At 35.7% G+C, this 26594-nt stretch overlaps 1 protein-coding gene and 1 pseudogene across 1 annotated transcript; both read left to right on the top strand.

Moving 5' to 3' along the window:
- The first annotated feature begins 1260 nt into the window (after window positions 1-1260).
- Window positions 1261-9862, top strand: LOC132275068 (wall-associated receptor kinase-like 22; annotated as a pseudogene).
- A 4811-nt stretch (window positions 9863-14673) lies between these two features.
- On the top strand, window positions 14674-26137 carry LOC132275059 (uncharacterized). Its single transcript, XM_059776441.1, has 9 exons — window positions 14674-15071; window positions 15884-15942; window positions 16096-16275; window positions 16384-16413; window positions 17753-17771; window positions 17958-18113; window positions 24326-24444; window positions 24896-25021; window positions 25768-26137. The coding sequence occupies exons 1-9, from the start codon at window positions 14873-14875 to the stop codon at window positions 25879-25881; spliced, it is 1002 nt and encodes a 333-aa protein (XP_059632424.1). The 5' UTR covers window positions 14674-14872; the 3' UTR covers window positions 25882-26137.
- The last annotated feature ends 457 nt before the right edge of the window (window positions 26138-26594 follow it).

Here is a 26594-nt window from a genome sequence, read left to right as displayed (position 1 = left end):
GGCTAGAACATGCTTACTAGAGAGGGCTTCATCACCTCCCTAGAAGAGGGTTTAGTTACCCATGGTGGCCCTAGATTGAAGAAGAAGCTTGATCCTCATCTCCATTTTCGTGCACCCTCCTTGAAGCTTCAAGAACTCCTCCTTCTTGCTCTCTTCTCTCTCCTCTATCTTGTAAAAATGAAGCTTTTTATGCTCCAACAACACCCTCTCTCCTCCAAGGAACACCTCCAACCACTTCATAAAGAAGGAAGATGGCATTGAGGAAACCAATGTGCAAGTGGGCTGAAATGAGCCATTTCCGAAGGGCATTCTGCCTGATTTTCGAGCACTCGCTTGGTGATCTCGAGCACTCTAACTTAGTGCAATGTGCAACATGCTCCTCTTGCTCAGCGCTAACCTATTTTGGTAAAACTGCTATAACTTTGTGCCCCGAACTCCGAATGATGATCTGTTTGAAGATTTAGAGAGCTAATTCAGTGCTTTAAAAACTTCATGTTTTGATGAAGACCCAATTCTCAAGTCTGGTTGGTCGAAAATGGGGAGAAAGGCAGTACTTCAGTGCTGCCAGGCAGTTCTGCGCACCTCTGTTACGAAGGTCATAACTCTCTGCTCCGAACTCCGAATGATGAACCACTTGAAGATTTGGAAAGCTGATTCAGAGATCTAAATCTTTCATGTTATGATGGAAGTCTAGTTCTTGAGTTTGCTAGGTCGAAAATGGCGACAAAAGTCAGGATCACTGCTGCCAGAAATGCAGAAATGGCATCCTTTTTGCTTCCTTTTTGCACTTTAACCTGAAAATGCATAAAAACATGCAAATGGAGTTAATCTACATAAAATAATTAATAACTGGACTTTGTTAATGTAATTTAGGGCGCTTGAATATACAATATTCGGCGCTTATCACTTATCAAATCCGTAGGATTATATCCAATGGTCACTATATATATAAAACATTTCTTGCATCCCGGTGAGCAAGAGATGGCCAATATATATAATGGCAATAAGTAAACTCATAGAGAATATTCAAAATTAGTGAAACTTTATCATTAATTTCTAATAAGCACTTTATCACAATTGACAATAAGGTAATGCTAAATATTACGTTAAAAATGGTCAAGAATGGATGATTGCCTGCATCTTTGGAATGGAATAACGATTTAATGACTTTGCCGAATGCCATCTAGTAATGTCCAATAGATTGTAGTCTTCTTATTGCTTATTTCCTTCCATCTTCCCCAAAACTCTGTGTGTGTGAGAATGGTTATTCAATTGGTGCTGCAAATCACACTATTGTTGTGGCTAACACACGCATCATCAACATTAGCAGCAACACTAGCACAGTCCGGTTGTCAAGACAAATGCGGAAATGTTATCATTCCTTTCCCCTTTAGTATCGGAGCCAATTGTTATTATGAAGAGTCGTTTGAGATAAGCTGCGACAAATCTTTCAACCCACCCAAACCTTTCATCACTATCTGTTAGCATTTATGATACCACGATTTATGGTATAACTTACTATAATAGCCGAGATATGATAGGCTCAAATCATGGGATGTGATTTACCATATTATCTGTGAGATATGATAGCCACAAATTATGTATTTGACTTTATTTACGCATATGTCTAGGCATATAATATGCAATGATTTGATTTAGTTTCCTTTCTTGTAATATGAGCATGTGCTCATTTTATCTATAAATACTAGAGCTGTGAATGGGTAATTCATCTCATTCAAGCCTTTATGCAATTCTCTCTTTTCTCTTCTTTTTATATATTTCTACTTGGTATCAGAGCCAACACCTTTCCACACCTTTCAGCAGCCTTGCTACTTGTGCAACAGCTACCTTAGGTTGTTTGTGACATCGTGTGACGTTGCCTACACATGTTTTTCTGTGTTGTTGTTTTGTGATCGAAAACAGGTATTTTTAAGTTTTACAATTTCTTTTTCACTCTTCTAGGGTTGGGTAAATTGGGATAGTTGGTTTCCAACACCTAGAAGGGCTTGGGTAAAAAAAAAAATAGTTTACAAAAAGGTTCAGAATATTAAGAATGAGGCTGGCTATATGTAAGCGGGGAGCGCTCCTTAAAAAAGGTATGTATTTAGATTTTTCGAGAATGTTCTGATGAGACATTGTTTATGGTTTGAGGAGACCCTTTGATTTATTAACAGAATTTGTGGTATTTTTGGAGTTCTTTTTATTATCGTGTGACAGATTATGGCAGATTCAGGATCCTCAACTGTTAATTCTCTTGGCTCACGTTCTGTGGGCGATGGTGCCATTTTTCCCACCAACTCATCAGAAAATCCAGGACTTCAAATCACCACAATGAAGTTGGATGATTCCAACTATTTGATTTGGGCATAGTCTACCAAGATGTTCATGGGTGGCAAAGGCAAGATTAGCTATATTACTGGTTCTGAGAAAGAGCCAGCTGAGTCAAAGAAGGCATATCCACAGTGGTTTGCAGATAACGCTATGGTTATGTCTTGGCTAGTCAATTCGATGCAACCAAACATAGCTGTTGGCTATATGTTTATGAAGATTACCAAGCAGATTTGGGATTCAGTTCAACACACTTATTCTCAGAAGCAGAATAATGCACGAATTTTCCAGCTAGGGTGAGATATCACTAGGATTTCTCAAGGTGATTTGACAGTTTCAGGTTACATCGCCAAGCTTCGTGCTATTTGGGAGGAGATGTCATGTTATGATTCCTTCCACTCTTGGAAGGATCCAGATGATACAATTTTATATGCAGGAATTGTGGAGAAGAATCGAGTGTTTCAGTTTCTTACCGGGTTGAACGACGAGTTTGAGTATGGTCGTGTTCATTTATTGGGCTTATCTTCATTCCCTACTCTTGAGGATGCATATTCCTATGTGTTGTCAGATGAGAGCCGCCGGACTCATCCATTAGGTGTTGCTTCTGTTGATCGTTCTGCTATGGCAGTTCGGATTCCCAACCTTTCAAGAACTTCACCATCCCAGTCAGTTCAGAGCACTACCACCGGTCCTCCTCTGGGACGACACGTGGACAGTGTGACCATTACAGAAAAATTAGTCACATCAAATCTCATTGTTATGCTCTACATGGACGTCCACCGCAACAGAAACAACAGCTTCGACCCTCTACACATTCTGTTACACAACCAGTCCCGTTGTCAACTCCTAACAACCCTGCCTCTACATCTTCTGCCATAGTTACCTTGACTCAAGCTGATTTGGACAAGTTCAAGCAATTCTTCAACCAAATGGAGGCATCATCTCAGCCAACCTCCACTTATGCCCGCTCAGGTACTATTGCGTCTGCATATAGCGTATCTACATCTTCAACACCATGGATCATTGATTCTGGTGCTTCAGACAATATGACTGGTATGTCCTCACTCTTCCAATCTTATAGTATCTGCTCTAGCCAACGCAAGTTCCGCCTTGTGGATGGCTCTCCATCTTCCATTGCTGGGAAGGGTCACATATCAGTTACTCCTTCATTAACTTTGTCAAATACACTTCATGTTCCAAAGTTGACTACAAATCTTATTTATGTTAGTAACATTACCAAATAATTAAATTGTAGTGTAACGTTCTTTCCCTCTCATTGTATTTTTCAGGATCTGGTGTTGAAACGGACTATTGGCAGTGGGTGTGAAGTGGACGGTTTATACCTGTTGGATGCTCCTTTGTCACCGCAAGCACATTCAGCTTCATTTTCTAATATTGTTTCATCTAATAAAGCCCAGCTTATGCGTTGGCACATGCGTTTAGGACATATTTCTTTTGGTTATTTGAAACATTTATTTCCTTCCTTATTTTGTAACGTGGCAGTGTCAGATTTATCTTGTGAAACATGTCATATGGCTAAACATGTTCGTTCCAATTATCCTGCTAGTAGTAATAAATCTGCTTTAACACCTTTTGATCTTGTTCATTCAAATGTGTGGGGTCCTTGCCCAGTTACTTCTAGTCTTGGATTTCGATATTTCGTGTTGTTCACTGATGATCATAGTCGTGTTACTTGGGTTTATCTTATGAAAACAAAAAATGAGGTATACACCATTTTTAAAAATTTTATGACAATGGTTCAGACTCAATTTGGTCGTACCATTAAAAAATTCCGATCTGACTAGGGTACAGAGTACACTTATGGGGAGGTACAACAGTTATGTACAAAATTTGGGATTGCGCATCAGCTGGCTAATGTTAAAACTCCTCAACAGAATGGTCGTTCTAAGAGAAACAATCGCCACATCCTTGACTTAGCCAAAGCAATCTGCATTGGCATGAATGTTCCCAGTCATTTTGGGGAGATGCAGTTCTTACCGCTGTTTACATCATTAATAAGACTCCTTCTAGGATTCTTAACTTTGCAGCCCCACTCTCAATCTTACATCCCAATTCATCTCTATTTTTTATTCCTCCACGAGTCTTCGGGTGTGTGTGCTTTGTTCAGCAGTTGGGGCAAACTCGTACAAAGCTTGACCCCAAGGCTTTGAAGTGTGTGTTTTTGGGCTATTCTCACTCTCAAAAAGGTTATAGGTGTTACCATCCTCCCAGTCATCGGCGGTTTATATCCATGGATGTTTCTTTCTTTGAGCATACACCATACTATAGTGGTTCAGTTGGTTCTCAGAGTGAATGGTTCCCATTGAATATAATGGATGATCACCTTCTTCCGTCTTCAACTCTTCTACCATTTCCTGTTTCTTCTTCTATAATTCTTCCTCATGATACCCCTCCAGCAGGGGTAATTGTTCCTTTTTCACAGGTTTATAATCGGAGACAACAGGTACAAGCTTCTACTCCCACGATCGACTGCCCTGTTCCTTCGGCACCAGCTCTGCCTTCTCAAGCTATTGTTTCGCTTGATGATCGCCCCATTGCTCTTCGAAAGGATAAATGTTCTTGTACTTACCCTATTTCTAATTTTGTTTCTGATTATGCTCTCTCACCCTCCTATCGGGGTTTTCTTGTTTCTGTTGTCTCGGTTCCTGTTCCTTCCAGTGTTACAGATGCGCTAGTACAACCTCAATGGCGTGATGCTATGACAGAAGAACTACAAGCACTTGAGAAAAATCAGACTTGGGACATGGTTCCGCTTCCTATTGGACGAAAGGCTGTGGGTTGTCGTTGGGTGTTTACAGTCAAGCATAATCTAGATAGGTCAGTTGCTCGTTACAAGGCCCGATTGGTTGCTAAGGGTTATGCTCAGACTTATGGCATAGATTATCAAGAGACTTTTGCACCTGTTGCCAAGATGAATACCATCCGTGTATTATTTTCCGTTGTTGCAATTCAATCTTGGCCTCTATTTTAGTTAGATGTCAAGAATGCCTTTCTTAATGGTGATTTGCAGGAGGAGGTGTACATGGTTCCTTCTCCTGGCTTTCGTTCTCCTGCTCATTCTGGTATGGTATGTCGTCTTCATCGTTCTCTATATGGCCTCAAGCAGTCTCGTCGAGCTTGGTCTGATCGCTTTGGCACTACTATGCTCAAGTTTGGTTTCCATCAAAGTGCAGCTGATCATACCAGTTTGGTTTCCATCAAAGTGCAGCTGATCATACCTTGTTTTTACGTCATTCAGGCGGTAAAACAGTTGCTCTCATTGTGTATGTCGATGATATTATTCTTACCGGCGATGATACTACCGGAATTAATGAGGTTAAGAGCTATCTTGGCCGTCAGTTTGAGATTAAGGATCTTGGTCCCCTACGATACTTCTTGGGCATTGAGGTGGCTCGCTCCAAGACTGGCATTTTCATCTCTCAACGCAAGTATGTTCTTGACTTGTTTTCTGCTTCTGGTCAGCTTGGCGCTCGTCCTGCTGATACTCCGATTAAGCAGAATCATCGGTTGCCTGATTCTGAAGGGGAGTTGTTTCAGATATTGGTCAGTATCAACGACTTGTGGGGAAACTCATCTATTTATTTATGACTCGACCCGACATTGCTTATGCCGTAAGTGTCGTAAGTCAATTCATGCACTCTACTCGTGCCCCACACCTTGATGCAGCTATTCAGATTCTTCGCTACTTAAAAGGGTGTCCAGGCTGTGGTATTTTGTTTGCTAATCATGGTCACTTACGTGTTGAGGCTTGGACAAATGCTGATTATGCAGGATTAATTTCAGATAGGAGGTCTACTTCAGGTTATTGTACCACTATTGGTGATAACTTGGTTACTTGGCAAAGTAAGAAGCAGGATGTTGTCTCTCGATCTAGTGCAGAGGCAGAGTATAGGGCTATGGCTCTTGGGGTAGGTAAGTTGCTTTGGCTGAAAACCTCGATGACAGACTTGTGCCTTCCAGTGTCGTTTCCATTCTTACTCTACTGCGACAACAAGTCTACTATTAGCATAGCAGCAAATCCCGATAAGCATGACAGGACTAAGTATATAGAGGTGGACCATCACTTCATTCGAGAGAAGATCATCTCTGGTCAAATTTGTACTCCATTTGTCACAAGCTCTCAGCAGCTTGCAGACATTCTTACAAAGGGTGTCAACAAGATTGTGTTTGAGAATGCATTGTCCAAGTTGGGCGTTTTAGATATCCACGCACCAACTTGAGGGGGAGTGTTAGCATTTATAATACCACGATTTATGGTATAACTTACCATAATAGCCGAGATATGATAGGCTCAAATCATGGGATGTGATTTACTATATTATCTGTGAGATATGATAGCCACAAATCATATATTTGACTTTATTTACGTATATGTCTAGGCATAGAATATGCAATGATTTGATTTAGTTTCCTTTCTTGTAATATGAGCATGTGCTCATTTTATCTATAAATACTAGAGCTTTGAATGGGTAATTCATCTCATTCAAGCCTTTACGCAATTCTCTCTTTTCTCTTCTTTTTATATATTTCTACTCTATCACTAACCTTGAGCTGCTTGCAATCTCATTATCACAAGGCACTGTCCGCGTCAATAACCCTATAATGACTTCTAATTGTGTAAACAGGGCCAATAATTGGTACTCCTTTTTCCTTCTCAGACGCCTACAACCGATTCACAACCCTGGGTTGTGACAACCTCGCCTTAATCAGCTGGCAAGGAATCATCATAGGGTGTGTGTCCAATTGCAATTTTACTTCAAGAGATAAAAGTTGTTGTGGCATCAACTGCTGCCAAACCACAATCCCTCCAACAATCATGTTTATCAATGCATCTTTCAGAAGCATAGATTCAAACAATGATAATAAAGAGTGCAAATATGCCTTTATGGTGGACGAAGAATGGTTCACTAACCTGACAGACCCCTATGCCGTGCAGGAAATGGAGAAAGTCCCTGCTGTGCTGAATTGGTATGCATACGGGACGTGTCATTCATCCGTTGTGTATATATATGGGCCGTCATTATGCGGCACGAAAGCTTCCTGCAGTTTCCCTTCCAATAACAGCTCAGGTTATTTATGCCAGTGTGATCGTGGCTATGAAGGAAACCCATATATGCCTGAAGGATGCCAAGGTAAAATTCTGCAATTAGTAAATTTGCATTGCAAATTTTCAATTTAGTTATGCAATACTAGAGCATATCTTTATCAATTGATTACCAAGAAAAGCAAACACCTAGCCACTTGTCTTTAACAAAATCTATTGTCACTCTTCTGTGTGTGGCACAAAGCATATGCCTCAACTACTATGTGTGTAGTCCTGTGGGCTGTGCCGGTGCATAGACAAACATTTTAATACCATATTTTGTTTGATATTGCATGCCAGATATCGATGAATGTGTGATGAAAGAGACCAATCGCTGTGAGATGAACTGTTCGAATACGCCAGGAAGTTACGAGTGCTATTGTCCACCAGAGTACTTAAAAGTTGGAGATTATTCTTACTATAAACTCAGGGGTAATGCAGGAAATAGAAATGAGATCATCATTATAGGTATGTCCTTCCCCCCACCCGAACACACACACACACACTAAGATAGCAAGCACAAATTTGGAGGCCCTGATTATTGCTTGATGACAACTGATCGATTCGGTTAGAGTCCACATATAAAAGAACTAAATTTTGAGCCCACCTTGAAAATAATAATAATAATAATAATAATAATAATAATAATAATAATAATAAAATAAAGCAAAAAAATAAACTAGATTTCCTAATCTGTCAATATGATTTTTTAACACAAATAGGATTCAACTTTGCAAACCTTGAATCCCTTCTGACAGTACAACAACTATAGGAAATATGGTAGCAATTAATGTAGCTCCAAAGAGTAACAATATAGACTAAATCAAATTTGTGGACTAATAGCTTCTATTCAAAGTCAAGTTTAATTTAATATGGTAAACTGAATTCATTTGATTTGGTTCCTAATTACTGTTGACGGTTTAATTGGGTAGTTCTGCACTCACAATAAAACTATGTAGCAATGATATAGTCCAATTGCACATCAAAAAATATATATATATATATATATATATATTTATATATATATATATATATTTTTTTTTGATGTGCAATTGGACTATATCATTGCTATATATATATATATATGATAAAGTCCCATTGCAGCACTCTAACTTTATAACTCGCTGCCTTTTTCAACACAAGAATACTGGAAAACGACTTGTCTTTCTTTTGGGAATAGATGGCATATGAACGAACTTAGGAAATATCAGCATATACAAGTATTTTTTGCACTCAAGCATAAAAGTTTTAGGTTGAAAAGGTGATTCTTTCCTTTTGAATTCTGCAAGTACTAGCACAGGTCTCGGAATACTATTTTTACTTATTGGTACATGGTGGATGATTAAACTAGTGAAAAGAAGAAAGAAAATTAAGCTCCAGAAAAAATTCTTTAAACGAAATGGGGGTGTGTTACTACAACAACAATTGTCTTCAGGATAAGGTAATGTTGAGAAAACAAAACTCTTCTCTTCAAAGGAGTTGGAAAAGGCCACTGACCACTTTAATGAGAATCGAATACTAGGGCAAGGAGGGCAAGGTACAGTTTACAAAGGCATGTTGACTGATGGTAAAATTGTAGCGGTTAAGAAGTCCAAAATAGTGGATGAAGGCAGACTTCAGCAATTCATTAATGAGGTAGTCATTTTATCACATATTATCCATAGAAATGTTGTCAAACTACATGGGTGCTGTTTGGAGACAGAAGTACCTCTGCTTGTTTATGAATTCATCCCTAATGGAACCCTTTTCCAGTATATCCATGACCAAAATGAAGAGTTCCCTCTTTCCTGGGGCATTCGTATTCGGATTGATATAGAAGTTGCAGGAGCTCTTTCGTATCTACACTCAGCAACTTCCATACCCATTTATCATCGAGACATCAAGTCCACAAACATACTATTGGAAGATAAATATAGAGCAAAAGTGTCCGACTTTGGGACTTCAAGATCAATTGCAGTTGATCAAACTCACTTGACCACAAAAGTACTGGGGACCTTTGGATACTTGGATCCTTAGTACTTCCAATCAAGCCAATTTACAAACAAAAGTGATGTTTATAGCTTTGGAGTAGTTCTAGTTGAGCTCTTAACAGGACAAAAACCGATTTCATCAAGCAGACCTGAAGAATGGCAAAGTTTAGCAACATATTTCATAGTGACAATGGAGGAGAATCGTCTGTTTGATATTCTTGATGTTCGAGTTGTGAAAGAAGGTGGGAAAGAAGAGATCATGCGAGTCGCTAATCTTACAAAAAGATGTTGGAACTTGAATGGAAAAAACAGGCCTACAATGAAAGAAGTTGCAACAGAGTTGGAAGTGATTATAATGCCACATGGAGCATCTACTATTCAACAAAACTATGAAGAGGTTGAATTTGCGGTAGCTGAACTCACTGGGCCTTGGGATGCTGCTTCCACTTTGACAGGATAATAGTGTATTATCATCGTCAAATGTCCAATATCTGTTATCCAAGTAAATATGAGGGTTAAGGTTTTATTTTTCCATATATTACATGTTCTTGTTTGAATAATAGTGTATAATCACTGAAAGATTCTCCTACTTCTAGTGTATAAGAAATCATCGTCAGTGAGAAAATCTTGTTGTCCTCTATCTTATTTTCCATCTTGTATAAGCTAATCATGATGAGAAACAGTCTTAATGCTTTTTTTTAGTAGTTGATTACAATACAACTCTTCTGTAGTTTTCTGGTGCTCCAGTTAAGTTATGCCCATTCTGAATTAGAATTGATGGATTCTCTTATTTAGGATCCCTATATAAACTAATATGGTCGACACAATACTGATGCACCAAATTCTTCTGGTTCAGTATTGACCACCCAAAGGAGATGGTCCAAAGGCACTCTCCAATTTTGCCATATGAAAAAAATAAAATATTATAATTATTAAGGACTCAACGGGATCTTCTCCCTCAAATCAGACAGACAAAGAAGGGAATCCCTTTGAGTTCTTACATTTTCATGTTTTTATGTTTATTTTCCTATCAACAAAAGAGGTGATAGATACATAAGAAACAGTTCAAAATCAAAATCTATTCCAAGAAAAACTTTTTTCAACAACATTTTGGTAGTGTATTAGTCTCCATCAACTCCATGGCGCTCAGAAGTCACATTGAATGCATTGATATCTAATAGGCTGGAAAACTCTCACATGGTTAGCTATACGAGATAGCCGAAAACCAAAACATCGAAGTATGCCAAGACAGGATAAAAATTGTTAAAAATGGAAGGATATTGGAGCACCATTTGAAATACTGCTGGACTCCAAATTTAGTGCAAGGATAGGATATTGCAGTTATGTTCCAATCATATGATTAATCATAATCTATTGAGAAGGAAAACAATTGAGTTGGACGAAACTCAAATGCCAGTTCAGACTTCAATGATGAGACTCTTCCATGGACATAGAAAAAAAAAAAAAAAAAAAAAAAAAGGGAAGTTCGAGTGCCAAAATAGGGTTGTATATGGGTTTGGGATGGAGTGCTACTAAATGGCTTCCAATTTTGTGCACATAAAGATATAGGGGCACTTGATCCAAATGTTTGTACTTCTTTTCTTGCCATTCCCATCTTGTCGCTGGCTCAAAACTTTGGACGGGCGAGCAATAGTTGTTAGTTATATTGGTAGTACGAAAAGTTCCATGACTTGTTTGCAATCACCCTCAATGACTTTCTTGCTCACTCATCGTTATTGCATGTACTAAAAAAGGAGTGTCCCTAAGGCTAGACTGACAATAAGCCTTAATCAATTCCATTATCATATGGGCTATTCAAGATGGAAGTCCTCGCCTATAATCCCTTTTTTTCAACTCAATTTACAAGATATTCATCACAAAAGGCATGGTAAACAAGAACCAAACTACATAAAATAACAAAATTTTAGCTCCATTATTCTGAATCTTGCTGAAGATTCACTCAGAATTAAACAAATCATCATCCTAAGAACTGAATCTTAAAATCTTATGCAGACCACCTAAAGGAAGTGATTGAAATTGAATGGCTATAAACTCTGAAATCATGAAAAGGGTATACAAGAAACTCATCAAATCATCCTCAGAATAGGGATTCAGTTTCAATTGGCATCCATACATGCATATTAATAAATATATAACCACACACACATTTCTTCAAAAAGAAAACTTTTTAACCTAAAGAGATGAAATATATAGCAAGAAAACGGTCGTAAACATAAAATTAATAGTTTCAAAAAGAAATTGATAAAATAAGCTGTTGATTCCTTACTGACCTCAAATTCAGAAGTGGAACTGAACTGAACAGCAAAAAGAAGATGAGAATGCAAATGACATGGAAATAACGGATGTCCCAATCTTCTAATTTTGGTTTAAATAAACTCTGAGATTTTATATCGTGTTAGCGACGTGGGAACTGATAATCTGAGGAATAATTCACTAATAAATTTATATTCAGCATATTAATCGAATATTCAATCCATTAAGAGCTTTTTTCTAAATAAAAAAATATATATTAATAATAATGTGAAAGTAAGATCCACGAACAATGATTAGAAAGAAAAATAAGGAAAAAATAATAATAAGAAGAAAAATAAAACATGAAAAAATAATTGGTAAATGTAGATCGTGTCAGTTAAATTGGTATTTTTTTTTAGTTTCCTTTCGCCAAATAATAATATTGGTATTTTTTTAACCCCTTTCACATTTTGTCGACTTGTCAATAAATAATCGCTAACAAAATTATGGAACAATTGACAAACTCTGACAGAAGAGTGTGGTCTAATTTCTAAAAAATATAAGAGAAATTTTTATAATTAATGCTTACAAGAGGGAGTTTAGTATAATTTTTCCAAAACTCAAAAACCTTTCCATTTAACTTCATAACTTGCACTGGTGTTCTTTGAGATTTACGATTCGTTAGCAAATTCTCCCCTTCATTGACTTTTAATGTTAGTCGACTTCAATTTTTACTAAATTAAAATTTTAAAATACCAATCTTTCTATTAAAATGTTTGTAACAGAAATGGAGGTTAATAAGGCCTACAATGAAAGAAGTTGCAACAGAGTTGGAAGCTATTAGAATGCCACATGAAGCATATGCTATTCAACAAAACTACGAAGAGGTTGAATTTGCGGTAGCTGACCGCATTGGGCCTTGGAATGCTGCTTCAACTTCGACAAGTTTTTATCAAGATAGTAGTGTATCATCATCGTCAGATGTCCAATATCTATTATCAAAGTAAATATGGTGGTTAAGGTTTTGTTTTTTTTCCATATATTACATGCCCATGTTTGAATAATAGTGTATAAGCACTGAAAGATGTTCCTACTTCAGGTGTTTAAGAAATCATGATCAGCAAGAAAATTTTACTATCCTCTATATTATTTTCCATCTTGTGTAAACTAATCATGATGAGAAATATGCTTAACATATGTTTTGTGAAGTATTTATGGATTTCATTTTGTATCTAAACTTGAATTCTATACAATGCTTTTTTTATTGGTTGAGTACGATACTTCTCTTCTATTGTTTTCTGGTGCTCCAGTTAAGTCATGCCCATTCTGAGTAAGAATGCATGCATCCTCTTATTTAGGATCCCTATATAGACCAATACGGTAGACACAATACGCATGCACCAAATTCTACTAGTTCAGAATCAACCACCCAAAGGAGATGTTCCAAAGACATTCTCCATTTGGCCATATCTAAGGCCATATCTAAGAAAAAAAATATACATATTATGATTATTAAGAACTCAACGGGATTTTCTCCCTCAAATCAGACAAACACAGATGGGAATCCCTTTGAATTCTTACGTTGTCATGTATCTATATTTATTTTCCTATCAGCAAGAGATAACAAATACAAAAGAAACAGCTCACAATCAAAATCTATTCCAAGAACAACTTCTTCCACAACATTTTGGTAGTGTATTAGTCCCCATCAACTCCGTGCTTCATCCAAATAAAGGCAAAATGGCACTCAGAAAGTGACATTGAACGCATTGATATATCTAAAAGGCTGGAACACCCTCGGATAAAAAAGGAGAGGGGGAAAAAAAGGAAAAAAATGGTAGGAAATTAGAGCACCATTTGAAATACTGCTGTACTCCGAATTTAGTGCAAGGATAGCAGATTGCAATTATGTTCCAATCATAAGATTAATCATAATCTATTGAGAACGGAAAAAAATGGAGTTAGAGGAACTCAAATGACAGTTCAGAATTCAATGATGAGGAGGGTAAGGAATTCAATGATGAGGAGGGTAAGAAACTGTTAAATAAGTCTTCCATGTTACTAAAAAAAAAAAAAAAGAAACTGTTAAAATATATGTACTAAATACTGAAACTTTGTAGACTTAAAATGAACAAAACTACTAAAATTTTAGGATATAATAATAATTTTTTTCCCTAGAGGATCTAATAATATTTGTTCATATTGGAATTTGGGAAATATTCTAAGTTTTTAATTATTTATTATTTTGTTTTAAAATTTAATTTAATGTTGATTATTATAATTCAGCTTCTAAACTTTAAAGAAATTGTGTCACAAATTTGGTAAACGACTAACAATTGTCACAAAATAATAAAGGAGTAAATTTTACTTATTTCCTCTAAAGTTTATTAATCTCACACAGGCCCTCTATATTTACCTCCTCTTTCAATGACCATATAGTTTGTTATTTTACTATTTTATCCATTAATTATATATTGTTTAAAGATATCATTTTAGACATTAGAAAGACACCATTGATCTTTTATCAATTTTTTCTGCAAAATTCGTCAATTGCCAAAAGCCAGGGAGAATTTATTACATAAATCAAAACCTCAAAGAAGGTATGTGGGAGAATTTGTTACATAAATCAAAATACCAAGGAAGGTATGTGGATTATTTTTGTGAGATATTGACAAACCTCATAGAAGGTAATTGAAATTTACTCCACTTGGTAAAATTTAAACTCTATTTCTTGATTTTGCTCATGCTCTTAAAATTGTTGGACCGTGACTTTAGAAAATAAGGGGTCTCCATTGTTCGACCATGGCTTAAGAAAATAAGACATTGGCTTGTCTCTCTCTCCATTGCACATATCATGAGTTACCTTACAAAACGTACTAAAAAAATAATAATAATAATAAAAAAAGTCAAAAAAACAAAATTTAAGAAAATATTAAATACCTCAAAAATGTGATATCTAGGGCAATAAATTATAGGAGGTGGTTGGCCCCATAATATAGTCCTATTTTCTCACTTTTCAAAACAAAAAATTTAGATGATTCACTCGTAAATAATAAAAAATAAAAATAAAAAAGTTCGCAAGAACAAGTAAAAAAATGGAGGGGAATTGGGCCCATCATGATCATACCACACCCCCAATTGATCTCATGCGTATGTATGTACGTTTTGGTTGACTGCAATTGAATTGAAGATGACAGAGAATTGAAGTGTGAGAAAAATGAAAATGGAGGAACACGAAGAGCCATCGTCTCCAGGAGTCAGTCCAGTACAAGTCAAAGAATGCATAGAGGAGGTGCTCAACTTCACACTCGCGTCCTCAATCGACGAAAACCTAGGAATCGATATAGGCCTTTCAAAGGAGTACTGTTCTAACCTCCTCAAGAACGACCCTGCACACCCCAATTGCAATCACACTGGTACTTATTTCATCATCAAAATCAAATCTTCACTATCTACATTTCCACAAAACTCATTACCCAACACACTCTTATTCCGTACTCAAGTCACCAGCTATAATGTGTATGTGTGTGTATAATTCAGTTATTAATTTTGTAGAACTTTTGTTGTTGCTGTTGTTATTTAGAATTGAATGATTGATCAATAGCTTAATTATTTTGTTAAGGTCGTGATTCGTGAAGCTTGTTACGATACGCAAACCACACATACATGTGTGAGTTTGTGTCTCTAGAGCGGTTAATATTTTGGCGCCATTTAGATTGAGTCCATGTATGTATGAATGCATGTACTGATGGGGTGGGTGGGGACATGGTTTGTAAGCTGTGAATTTCTGGGCTGTATGGAGGTCAATTCTGAATTTGAATTTGTTTGTATTGTTGAAATTTGATCTGAATTTGGACAATTAGATTTTTTTTTAAAAAAATTATAGTCAACCTAAATTTGGCCTAGCTTCTCTGGAGTTAACTCAATATTTTAATGAATCACTGAAAAAGTACTAAAACAGTCAATATAAAAAATTTGGCCAACTTTTTAATCCAAATTTCATGCCAATCCAATTTGTGATCCAAGCTGAGGTACAAATACATACATGTGTATATATAGATAGATAGATAGATATTATTAGGAAAATTATAAAACCATTGTGCTGGGTTGAATGACATTTGGTGTGTAGTTGATGTGGAATTTTGCTTTACTATGTTATAGAGCTTATCAATTTTAAACACTCAGAAAAGTGCATTGCATTTGTTTGCAAGTGTATATGAATATACAGTTCTTATGCTACTGGTGTGTGGAACTTGCTATGCACGTGGAAAGAGGCGAAGCATTATTGTTTATTGAATTGTAGTTATGTTGTGGAAACGACTTGTGCTGCACTGGAATGATGCTTAGTTATGACAATAAATACCACAAATCTGGTGGCCTATGCATATATGTTTAAGGAAAGACATTTTTCATTCACACTTGTTACATATTTTTCTGGAGGAATTCCTCAATATCCTCTTATGCAAGCCTCTAGCATCAGCTTTGTACCAGTCTATATCTTCTGGATCTTTCTGCAGGACATATAAAGAAATGGAATTGATCCATGAAGACAGTTCCATGAAGCAGAAAGAAGAAGAGTGGAATCAATTGGTTCTAGCAAAGGGGTCTGAATTAGTAAATGTAAGTTAAATGTGATGATGTCAATCATTTCCTGTTTTCTTTCTTATTATATTTATTTATGATACATTGGTCTCATTGTTGTTAACATATTGTATGCCCTTCTATTAGGTGTTGAAAGCTATAGACTTTGAACTTCATGTTCAGGAGCCTTTCTTTTCCTAGCTCAAAGGTATTGTGTGTTTGTATTAAGACGTACATGGCAGCCCATAACTGCATTATATATTTTGATGCTCAACTGTGGAAGTCCTAATTGCTTTTGAGCTTGATTTCTTGATAAATTGTTTCTATCTGGTGAATGATTATTTATTCATATTAATTTGGCATTGCTTGCAGATGGCCTAAAAACAACTGAAGGAAGATGTGCTGTTGGTGACTATAGTAAGTGTGGCTTATTTTAGTTCTGTATATAAATTATGTAATAATGCACTTTGCTGAATTTTTTTACATTCTTTTTTCATGTTTCTCTCTTCTTTTGTGTTACTTCTTATGCTTTGATTTATTTGCATAAAATGAAATACTATGTAGCTGTTACAGGTCCTACTTGAGTTGGTTTAGTTTGAAATTTAAATCAAGCTCAATGTAAACCAAGTATTTAGAGTATCAACTACAGCTCAAACAGAATAAACTTCTCTGAACCCCTAAATGGACATTCAAATAGGTAATCCTTCTGACAATTCTGTCATTATCATTGATCGATGTGACAAATTTGAACTTGGACCTGCCAACCTACCCAAGGTAGATGGGTTTAGAGTTTTCATCAAATAAGAGGTTTAGTTTGTGTAACACAGAATTCAACTTGATCACACTTATTTGTTGAATCTTCCATAATAAAAAAGTTTGGGGTTTGGTTGAGCCTGTTAACTTTAAGGGGGCTGTTTTAGTCCTGATTCTAAACCCCCACAACATTACTTGTTTGGAAAAATACATACCGTAAGTTACATATAAATCCATGGAGATGCCACTGCATAAGTTTTGTTGCAATGACATGCATAAAGGATGGAAATAGTTAAAAGAAAAAAAGAAAGAAATGATGGAGCAGAGGACTCCAGGCTATAAGACGGAAGAAGGGAGTAGTGAAGTCCAACCCATGTAACAGCTCTTACTTAATTTTTGTGAATTAATACACAACTGAAACACTATTAACCTTGTCAGGTTGAAGGTGTTAAACAATAACAATAATCTTCTCAAGGCTTACTAAGACAAGCTTACTTCAGTTTTCTTAAAGAGTTAAAAACTAACGTCCATACAGAAAGAAATAGACTGTAGGAATTTGTTAGTGTTTCTTGTGTTTTCCTTTTGGTTGAGAAGTGAAAAATATTTTCTGGGGAAGATATGATGGGGTCACAAGATAAAATTAAGTTGAGATTGGACAAGTGAGAATAGTTGCTTTGGATGTGTTTCCTGCCTATTTTTAAAATTATCCCGAAGGATTATGATTCTCTTCCTGCTTATTTAGTTTATCTAGTTCTCCTTTCAGGCTAAATCTGTTTCCACTGGTGTCAAACTAATAGCCTTTTATTTTTGAATTAGTGAATAATAATTAAGATTAATTACGTATTCTTTATTGGGCTTTCCTATTCATTTTTCTCACTTTAATTTTGCCTTAATTTGATTATCAGACTTGGATCAGGAGCACTGCTTCTCTTCAACAAGTGCTTTGTGCTTCAAGTTCAGTTGATCAGATTTTCTTGCGGTTCATCTTTACTTTCTTCATATGCACTTCTGCACACATAGCTTCAATAGTTTACAGGATGTCATCAGGTATGCTTCGTTTTCTGAGATGTTGGAAGCTGAGAGTCTAACAAAAGTCCTTCCTGGAGTAAAAACCACAGAAGAAGGTAACAGCCTCATATTTTTATTAGGAATTCAACTCAGGCTACTTTTTGATGTCGGTACTCGGTACTGATTGTAAATGATCCACAATAGGGCTGCAAATGAGCCTAGCTATTCATGAAAAGCCCGGGCTTGGCTTCGGCTTGTTTGATAAACAAGCCGAGCCTGAACAATCCATGGCTCGGCTCGTGAACATGTTCATGAACAAGTTCAATAAAGGTTCGTGAACATGAGTCGTTTATTAGAATTTGTTTGAATATATAGTTATTTCTTCTTTTGAAGAATCTTCAATCTCAAGTTCGAGTTTGAGCTTGAGCTTGACAATGAGCTCAAGATTAAGACAAAAATGAGAGCAAACGAGCTGACCCGAGCTCAACGAGTAATGTTCAAGCTCTAGCTCGAGCTCAAGCTCAAAACTCTTGTATGGGCTTGTCTTGAGCTCGAGCAGTCAAAAGCTTGGCTCGCCTCGGTTGCAGCCATAATCCACAGAGTGAGTGCTAGATGCCACCAATTAGCAGATAGTTGCTTCTTAACTGCCATCTCTATGCATATTAGTGGAACTTGCAATAAATGTAAGCATGAATTAGAGATGGTTGAGTGATATTATAAGAATTCTAGCAAAAGAACACTTATAAGTGTAACAATAAAACTCAATTGAAATTATTGAATACAACAAAGGCATAATACCTTCTACTTGGCAGCAACTTGAATCAACTCCTTACCTTTCAAAACAAAAAACAAAAAACTTGAATCAACTCTTACCCCTACGCACCCAAAAAATAAATAAAAATAAAAACAAAAACACTTTAATTAATTCTATTTTCCTCAACGATGCTTTCAATATCAAACTTTGTTATGAATATTATATAGGGGTGCACTAAAAACCGTTAGAACCGGACAACAGGTAAACTGGACGGTTTGGTTCAGTTTTGTGATGGAATGGTTCAGTTTTGGTTCTGAATATTCAAGAACCATTGATAATGGTTCGGTTCCAGTTTGGGGTCAAAAAGAACTGGATTGAAGTGTGAGTGATAGTTTTATATATTATATAAATAATACAAATGTTTGAGTTTAATTGGTAGAAAATATAACTTACCATACACCACAATTCATAGGATAATCATATATTTTAAAATTATGGTTTTTCATTTGATTAATTTGAATATATATATATATATATATATATAAGAAGGTCCAAAACTGTAGAACCGAACTGAACTAATCCAATTATTTACAGTTTGATTCCACTAGTTCTAACAGTTCTGTTCGGTTCTAATATTTTTGGAACCATTGGGACTGATTTGGTTCTTGTTCATCCCAAAACCGGACCAAACTGAACCGTGTGCACGTCTAACATTCAATGCTTATTTAAATGAGAGAGGAACCTTCTAGTGAAGATGTAAATGTCAAGGTGACAGTACTCAGCTTCAAAAAGCCTTGTCCTATTTATTTGGGATCCTTTCATGAATCTTCTTTTGCCATATTTATTGCTTTATTGATTTATCAATTGTGGATTGCATGTTTTTTTACGTTATTAATTTGATTTTGTCATTATATAAGCATGCATGATTTTTATATGTTATTAATTTATTTTTGTCATAATATTTGCTTAAATTAAAATTGGAAAAATAATTAAATTGTTCTACAAGATCTATTCACTCTCCTCTTAGACTAGGTCAGGTCCGGTCCTTAGTGGTGCATATCAATTGAACTATCAGACTCTACTGAACCTTTCTTCTCCTGTCTCATGGCATTACCCTACCACACCACTTTTTCATACTTGTGCAATTATTGGTTTTTGTGGCACATGATCAAACATTCTTAGTTGATTTTTTCTTCTTTTATCTCCAATGGGTCAACTTCCATTATTTCACGAATGTGATCATTTCTAATTTTATCTGTTCTCATCTTTACAACACATTAATCTCAACATCTGCATGATCACATTTTATTAACATATTGTTTCTTAACCATCCAATATTATTCGACACAAAGCATAGTTGGCCACTGTCTTATAATCCTAACCTTTTAATTTTAGATGTGTATGTTGATAACGTATTATGCTAGAAACACTCATTTATTGCAACCTGCATTAATTAATTTAATAACATCATCTTATATATTTCGGGTCAAGTGCAAAAAACACCCCTGTACTTTCAAAAATTTGCAAATAACACCCCTGTTGTCCAAGCGCTACCCCTCTAGTTTCAAAAGTTGCAAATAAGGGCTTTTTGTCAGAGGGGTAGGTAAAAATACGAAAATACCCCCCAATATTCTTTATTCAATAATAATAAAAAAAAAAAATTGAAGAAGTTGAAATTACCCTAATAGACATTGACCTAAACTATGTCGTTTTGGGTAATGAAACACAATGCACGAGCTTCGAGCATTACAGAGCCTACACGCCACTGTTTTGCTCTGTTCTGCCTCATTGTTTACTACTCTGTAATTAGATGAATCACAGAACGACTCCGCATCTAGGGAGGAGAGAGAGACTTGCTCTCTAGTTTGTTGGAGAGTTGTATTGAGATTCGTGACCGTCGCTTCGTTCTCTTTCGCGATTCTTTGCCACACTTCCATCTCCAGCTCCTGCCTTCTCAAGCACTCCTTGAGCTCCATTGTCCTCTTCTTCGCAGTCACCAAGTCTTCCTCTTTCTCCCACATCAAACCCAACGTTTTCGCTTCGTATAGCTTCAGCAAAACCCAATTTGTTGCCTTGTTTCTTCCTGAAGAGTAGTCCTCATTCTCTCACTCTGTTTCACTGTATTCATCACAAATCAAGAAAAACCCAGAAATGAAAACATTATATAAATCCAAAATCAAACATGCGTGTGGAAATATGAATCTATATTATGAAAACCAATTTGGGATTTTGTTCGAATCTGACCTGTAGACGAAGAATCCAGTCGATTTCTTGTCTCTGCTTCTCGAGCTCGGCTGCCAAAGACTGAAAACTCCATTGTTGGATAGTTATGATCAACACTCGATGAACAAGAAGCCCCTTGATTATTATGGTTACTATTGAAACCAATAGATTGAAACGCTTGCTGTTGTGGGTGTTCTTAAAAATTGAAACTAGCTCCATCTTCAATCCCTAAAACAGAGCTCGTAAGCCAACCCAGCTTTTCAGAATACAACTGTGCCTGAACAGCCATCTCTAACTGCTACAAAACCCAATAAATCAAAAAAATAACAGAGAGAGAGAGAGAGAGAGATAGCAAAAAGCAAGCTTCTCTCCTAAATGGATGAGAAATGGGATAGGTGTAAAAGTAGAAGGCTCTTATCAGAAGAGACGCATGATCTCTCTCTCTAAAACTTCCTCTCTTTCTCTCTCTAAACTCCTCTCTTTAATGGCATAACCTTTGCCTTCTTTGTTGCTTTGGTTTGTGGTCTAACTGAAAGAGAGTAATGTCAAAGGAACAGCCCGTGGGTGGTGTGGATATATACGGTGAAAACTGACAAGGTTGTTTTTATTTAATTTATTAAACGTACATAATAATTATAATTTATTTATAAAAATAGTTAAGTAATGCTATTTTATAAAGTTTGATTATTATTATTTTAGAGAGAGACTTGTGTTTCTCTCTCTAGAACTTCTGACTCTTTCACGCCCCAAAATTGAATGAACCAATTTCTCCTCCAACATCTCCATGTGAAATCTCTGATCCAAGAGTTCTATCACAAAATCTGCATGCGTACAACGTCGCACACTGCCTCCCCTTTTTTCTCTCCATCTCAGAGGAGCTTTTCAAACTTTGTGCTTTGACACAATAAGAAGAGATAGAATCAAAATAAAATTTAGAAAATAAAAAGAGCTGTTAGATAGGAGATTAATTATTTAGAGAGGGAACCATTAGAGAGGAGAGAATAACAAAATTCAAAAATTATGTTCATTATCTACAAAAAACCCCTTGTACTTTCAAATGTGTGCAAATATCCCCTTTGGGCATTTTGGGTACTGCAAAAGGGTATTTTTGGTATTAAAGGCCAACTTTTGCTCACATGCACGGCACATGTCAAATTTGTTGGTCAGAAGCCCTTATTTGCAACTTTTTGAAACTAGAGGGGTGAAGTTTGAACAATAGGGGTGTTATTTCCCTCTCTATGCACAGTTGAGTCTAATGAATGAAACTATTTTGATATCTCTTTACCATTGATATTCACTATGTTACTACTTTTATTGTATTCTTTTGCTAAAGTTACACTCGAAAGTGACAAGATAAAAAAATATTGGAAAAATTTCAAGCTTATCCCAACATTGGTTTATCTTATGTTTAATTTTCTCATATGGGTAATTCTTGCACTCATTATGTGTACATGATTTTGGGCTCAACCGCCATATTAATTTTCCATTGAACTATCAGCGACTTTTAAGATAACTACTTCTAAAAAGAAATAAATTTCTGCTGAACTTTGCTTACAAAAGAGGCAATGGATAAATTGCATCACTAATTACCTCTGCAGGCCGCAATAGACATTATGAAGAGATGGAAGACTATTAATTTTGTATTGAACACTGGTGAATATTATTCAGTTCCTCCCTCATGCCTTCGGAAGTGCTGTTCCATACATCTTATTAGTTCATGGTATGTTCTTCTATGTGGAAAGCATTTAGGGAATGTGTTGAAAGCATTTAAGCATTTAGGGAATATAATAATGGATTTATAAGTTTTTGTAGTTCTTCTTGCATTTATTCCTCAATCCTCATACTAGGGTTGGTGTAGAAGAGGAAGCAGTTGCAATATTCTTCAAGTTCTTCTTAGCACCCAAGAAGGCCTAAATAGACTGATTGCTAACCATCAGTCATACACATTCCACTTAGCAAACCTTTTTGACAAGATAAATAAATGTTCTTTTACTTGACCATAACCACCAAAGACAATTCTCTCTCAAAAATGTGCTTCTCACTTTAAAAGCAAGAGCTTTATAAGACTTAGCTATAATAAGATCTAAACCAGAATACAATCCTCTCCTTAATTATCATTGAAATGGCTCTGATAGTCCCACAAACACCTATGCTTAAAACATTAATTATCTAAAGACAACTATCACTTTATTGAATAAAACTCCCAAAACCATAAAATATATGCAAAAATACCTAAATTTCAAATGGACATTTCTTCTATCCGGAACATCACAAATGATTTTTTCTTTTTTTCCTTAAAAGAATGTACAGGATTGTGGACCTACGGCTCTATTTTACAAAAACAAATCAGAAGTTACAGATACAGGCCCTCAGGGATATTTGCACTTCTGAAATAACACCATAAAGTGGCCATCACCTGAATCTGGAGAGGGAGAAGATTTAAAATTCTGCATTCAAACCTATAATTAGGTGTTTTGTGACTTTATTTTATTTTTGTTTCATTTTTTATGCATAACATTTTGATGACTGTTTGTATAGCCTGATATTAGCCAATATTGTGATAAACCCTGCAGTTACTGGTTTGCTACCTGATAGGCCTTTCTCTGGTTGAAAATTTTCAAATATAATAAGCAGTTATACAATGTGGAATCTGAAAGGATGGTAAACTGTTAAAATGCAGAAACTTTCAGGGAAGCTTATCAAAAAGCAAAAGGCAAAGAGATAGAAGATGATTCAATTTTTTTTATCTAAACCTGATGTTAAGAAGAGTGAGAGGAAGAAGTGATAGGATAGAGGACTCTTTTATAGGTTAAACACTAAATGAGTTGTAATGAGCTCTAGTATTTAAGCAAATGAATTTGTGAGTATATGTCCCGAGTGCCCCTAGGTTTGATTCACACTCCATGTTCTGAGAAATATTTACCATCCAGAAAGAGGAAAAAACGGAGTCTTTGGCTAAAGAAATGCGTTGAGAAAGGACAGATGTATAGAACCTTTCAACGAGATGGTGCTTTTTCAATCGATCTAGATATAATAGATCCGATTTTTTTTATCTTTTTTCGATGGAGGGTAAGGGTCAATTCTATATTGTAAAGCCCATTTATAATGTCATGTTTTATTTTATTCTTTCTGTTGTTATCACTTGCATTTTAAGTGAAGTTTAGCGAACATGCTTATTTTTTAACATGCTTGGTCAGAAATCATATCCTCTTCTTGTTGCTGTATCGTGCTAAGTTAATCCTGCAATCACTTAACTTAACTGAAAGAATTACTGATGACCAGCAGAATCCTGACTTTGAAGTGATTTATAAAACTTGTAGTCCACAAATAATAGACATCTAACCTTTTTAGGTGTGCGGATTTACCAGAAGTTTTACACAGAAGAGAAGGAAAGGTCAAATGGAGTCCTTGCAATTCATGTTACGAAGCCGGCTGCTCAGCTTTACATTTCTTTGGCTAGCATACTTTTGGTAAGTGTATTTGCAGTTAAGTAACAAAGATGTCTGGACACGGAACATAATACTACACAAATATGCAGAAACAACAGATGCTAGAAAAGTAGGATATTGTCAGGCAAGAACACAAGAATATAAATACAATTTTTTGTTTATATACATTTATTATATAAGTGACTATAGAATCTTGATTAATTTTCTATTTTTATTATGAGAATTGTATAATGTGAAAGATTGAAGTTAAAGAATTATCAGATTATTATATTCTATGTAAGTTGCTGCTCCACTGTTATATTTTATATACCATATGTATGCACATAATATGGTTAGGTAAGAATCTGCTTTGATTTTTTGCATGTGCATAAACTATTTTATTACCAAACATCTATATTATTTAGAGTAGAGATGTACCTTATAGTACAAGGATCCTTTCGTGGTATGCTAAACTATTTTCATGTCTATCCAGGGATTGAGTTATGAGGGTGTTCAGAGGCTTTTGGGTCTCACTGGTACAGCAGGAACAATTCCAGAGGCGCTTCCTCCACCAAGATCAACTCTGCTTTTGTCATTTTTGTTGCCGCATAATCCAGAGGTATAATGGTGACTTGTAATAATTATCTTATTAGTTATTATCTTTTCATTTTGTTTGTAAATAAAATTTTCCTTTTAATTTTTTTTAGTTCTTGATATTGCAATTTTTCATGTTATTACGAGGGAAAAGGAAAAAAAAACAAAGGAAGAAAATGTTATTATAAGGAAAAAGGAAAACAGAGAGAGAATTGGGGTTGATGATGTTTGGCTTGTATTTAAAAGGATTTATTTGGCTAGGAGGTTGAGTAAGCTATTCTGCATTGTCTGCACCTTAGACAAAGCACATACACTGAGGAGGTAGGTCGAACAATTTGATGGGTCTCATGTAGAAGAAATAAAAATCTGGCTTCCAGTGTGTCCTCTGGAATGTAGAGTCGGTAATATATTGCAGAAATCTATATGGCGTGGATGGTACATTTCAGCCAATTGCACTGATGAGTGACATCATTAATGATACCTACCATATTGGACCTGAAAAACCCTGATCTGTACATTTACAGACTTGTGACTTGATTTCCATTTACCCAAATGGTGGTGCACTTGTGATCTATTTTTGTATTTTATGAATTCACATTGGGATGTTCTGTTTATCAGAGTGATTGGAAAAACATTTTCTTCTTGAAAGTTAAATTTTTTATTTTTTATATATACAAAGTTTATATGTTTATTTTGTTGAAGTCTTTAGGAGAATGATAATCTCCTGCCGTGATTTCTATTACTTAGCTATTCTCATTTTCTTGTCTACAGGTTAAAGGTTGCATCTTGAGTGATGGAGCTAGGGCCTTAGCTAAGCACATCAACAGGAGCAGTGTTGGTTACTGGGGTAGTTTAAGTGGAAGTGGTTGGTTCCTTTTGTTTTGATGTGGCTCTTCAATAAAGATACATTGTTTTTATTGCATGTAAACATAATGCTGATCGTTCCCATGCCTCATAACATGCTCTGAAGAATATAAGTTTCTTTCCTAAAGGGAAAAAGATGTGATGCCTTTGCTCATTCTTCTGGGCTGCTGACATACTCTTTATGAGCACCAATTATTAATATAGGCAACTTGATCTCTAGTTTAAGAATTTCACAATGAATTACTGTTTTGTTTGGAAAAAGAAATGTTGACGGGAACATATATACTCTCATGAGACGAACTATGTTGGATGCATATAGGAATGACTGTGAGTATTTTTCCCTCTAAACTTGATTGTATAAGCCTAAAACACTCTAAGAAAGTCATCGTATCATTACGTGGAACAGCTAAGGGAGGATAATTAATTGAATGGTTGCTATCAAATTCCACAAATTTGGGAGCACAACTTTTTAAAGACAATGGCAAATTTAACTCAATAATAGAATCCTCCATTTTGGTTAGAAATTTGTTGCTGATAATATGTCATCACCTTGATTTTAGTGCTTGGGGTTGATATGATGGTGGATTCACCTTTTAAATGCCGAGGTAGTGTGTTTTTAGGATAATGATTAATGACCATTATACATTTTGTAAAAAAATACAAAATCTCAGTTAGACTCTTAACACTAGTAAGAATCTTGGTTGATCTTTTGTTGCTTTTTCTTTTTCCTCCAC

Source organism: Cornus florida, unplaced genomic scaffold, assembly GCF_030987335.1.
Source record: "Cornus florida cultivar Cherokee Brave unplaced genomic scaffold, ASM3098733v1 CherokeeBrave_3.0.0_Hap2_Chr01, whole genome shotgun sequence".
Classification (NCBI taxonomy): domain Eukaryota; kingdom Viridiplantae; phylum Streptophyta; class Magnoliopsida; order Cornales; family Cornaceae; genus Cornus; species Cornus florida.
This window is presented reverse-complemented; position numbering and strand designations above follow the sequence as displayed.

Excerpts from the sequence above, each read along its gene's own strand:
- LOC132275059 (XM_059776441.1), top strand. The coding sequence starts at position 14,873 with ATGAAAATGGAGGAACACGAAGAGCCATCGTCTCCAGGAGTCAGTCCA. Across the intron at positions 16,276-16,383 it reads AGGGGTCTGAATTAGTAAAT|GTGTTGAAAGCTATAGACTT; the intron begins GTAAGTTAAATG and ends CCCTTCTATTAG. Across the intron at positions 18,114-24,325 it reads AGTAAAAACCACAGAAGAAG|GTGTGCGGATTTACCAGAAG; the intron begins GTAACAGCCTCA and ends TAACCTTTTTAG.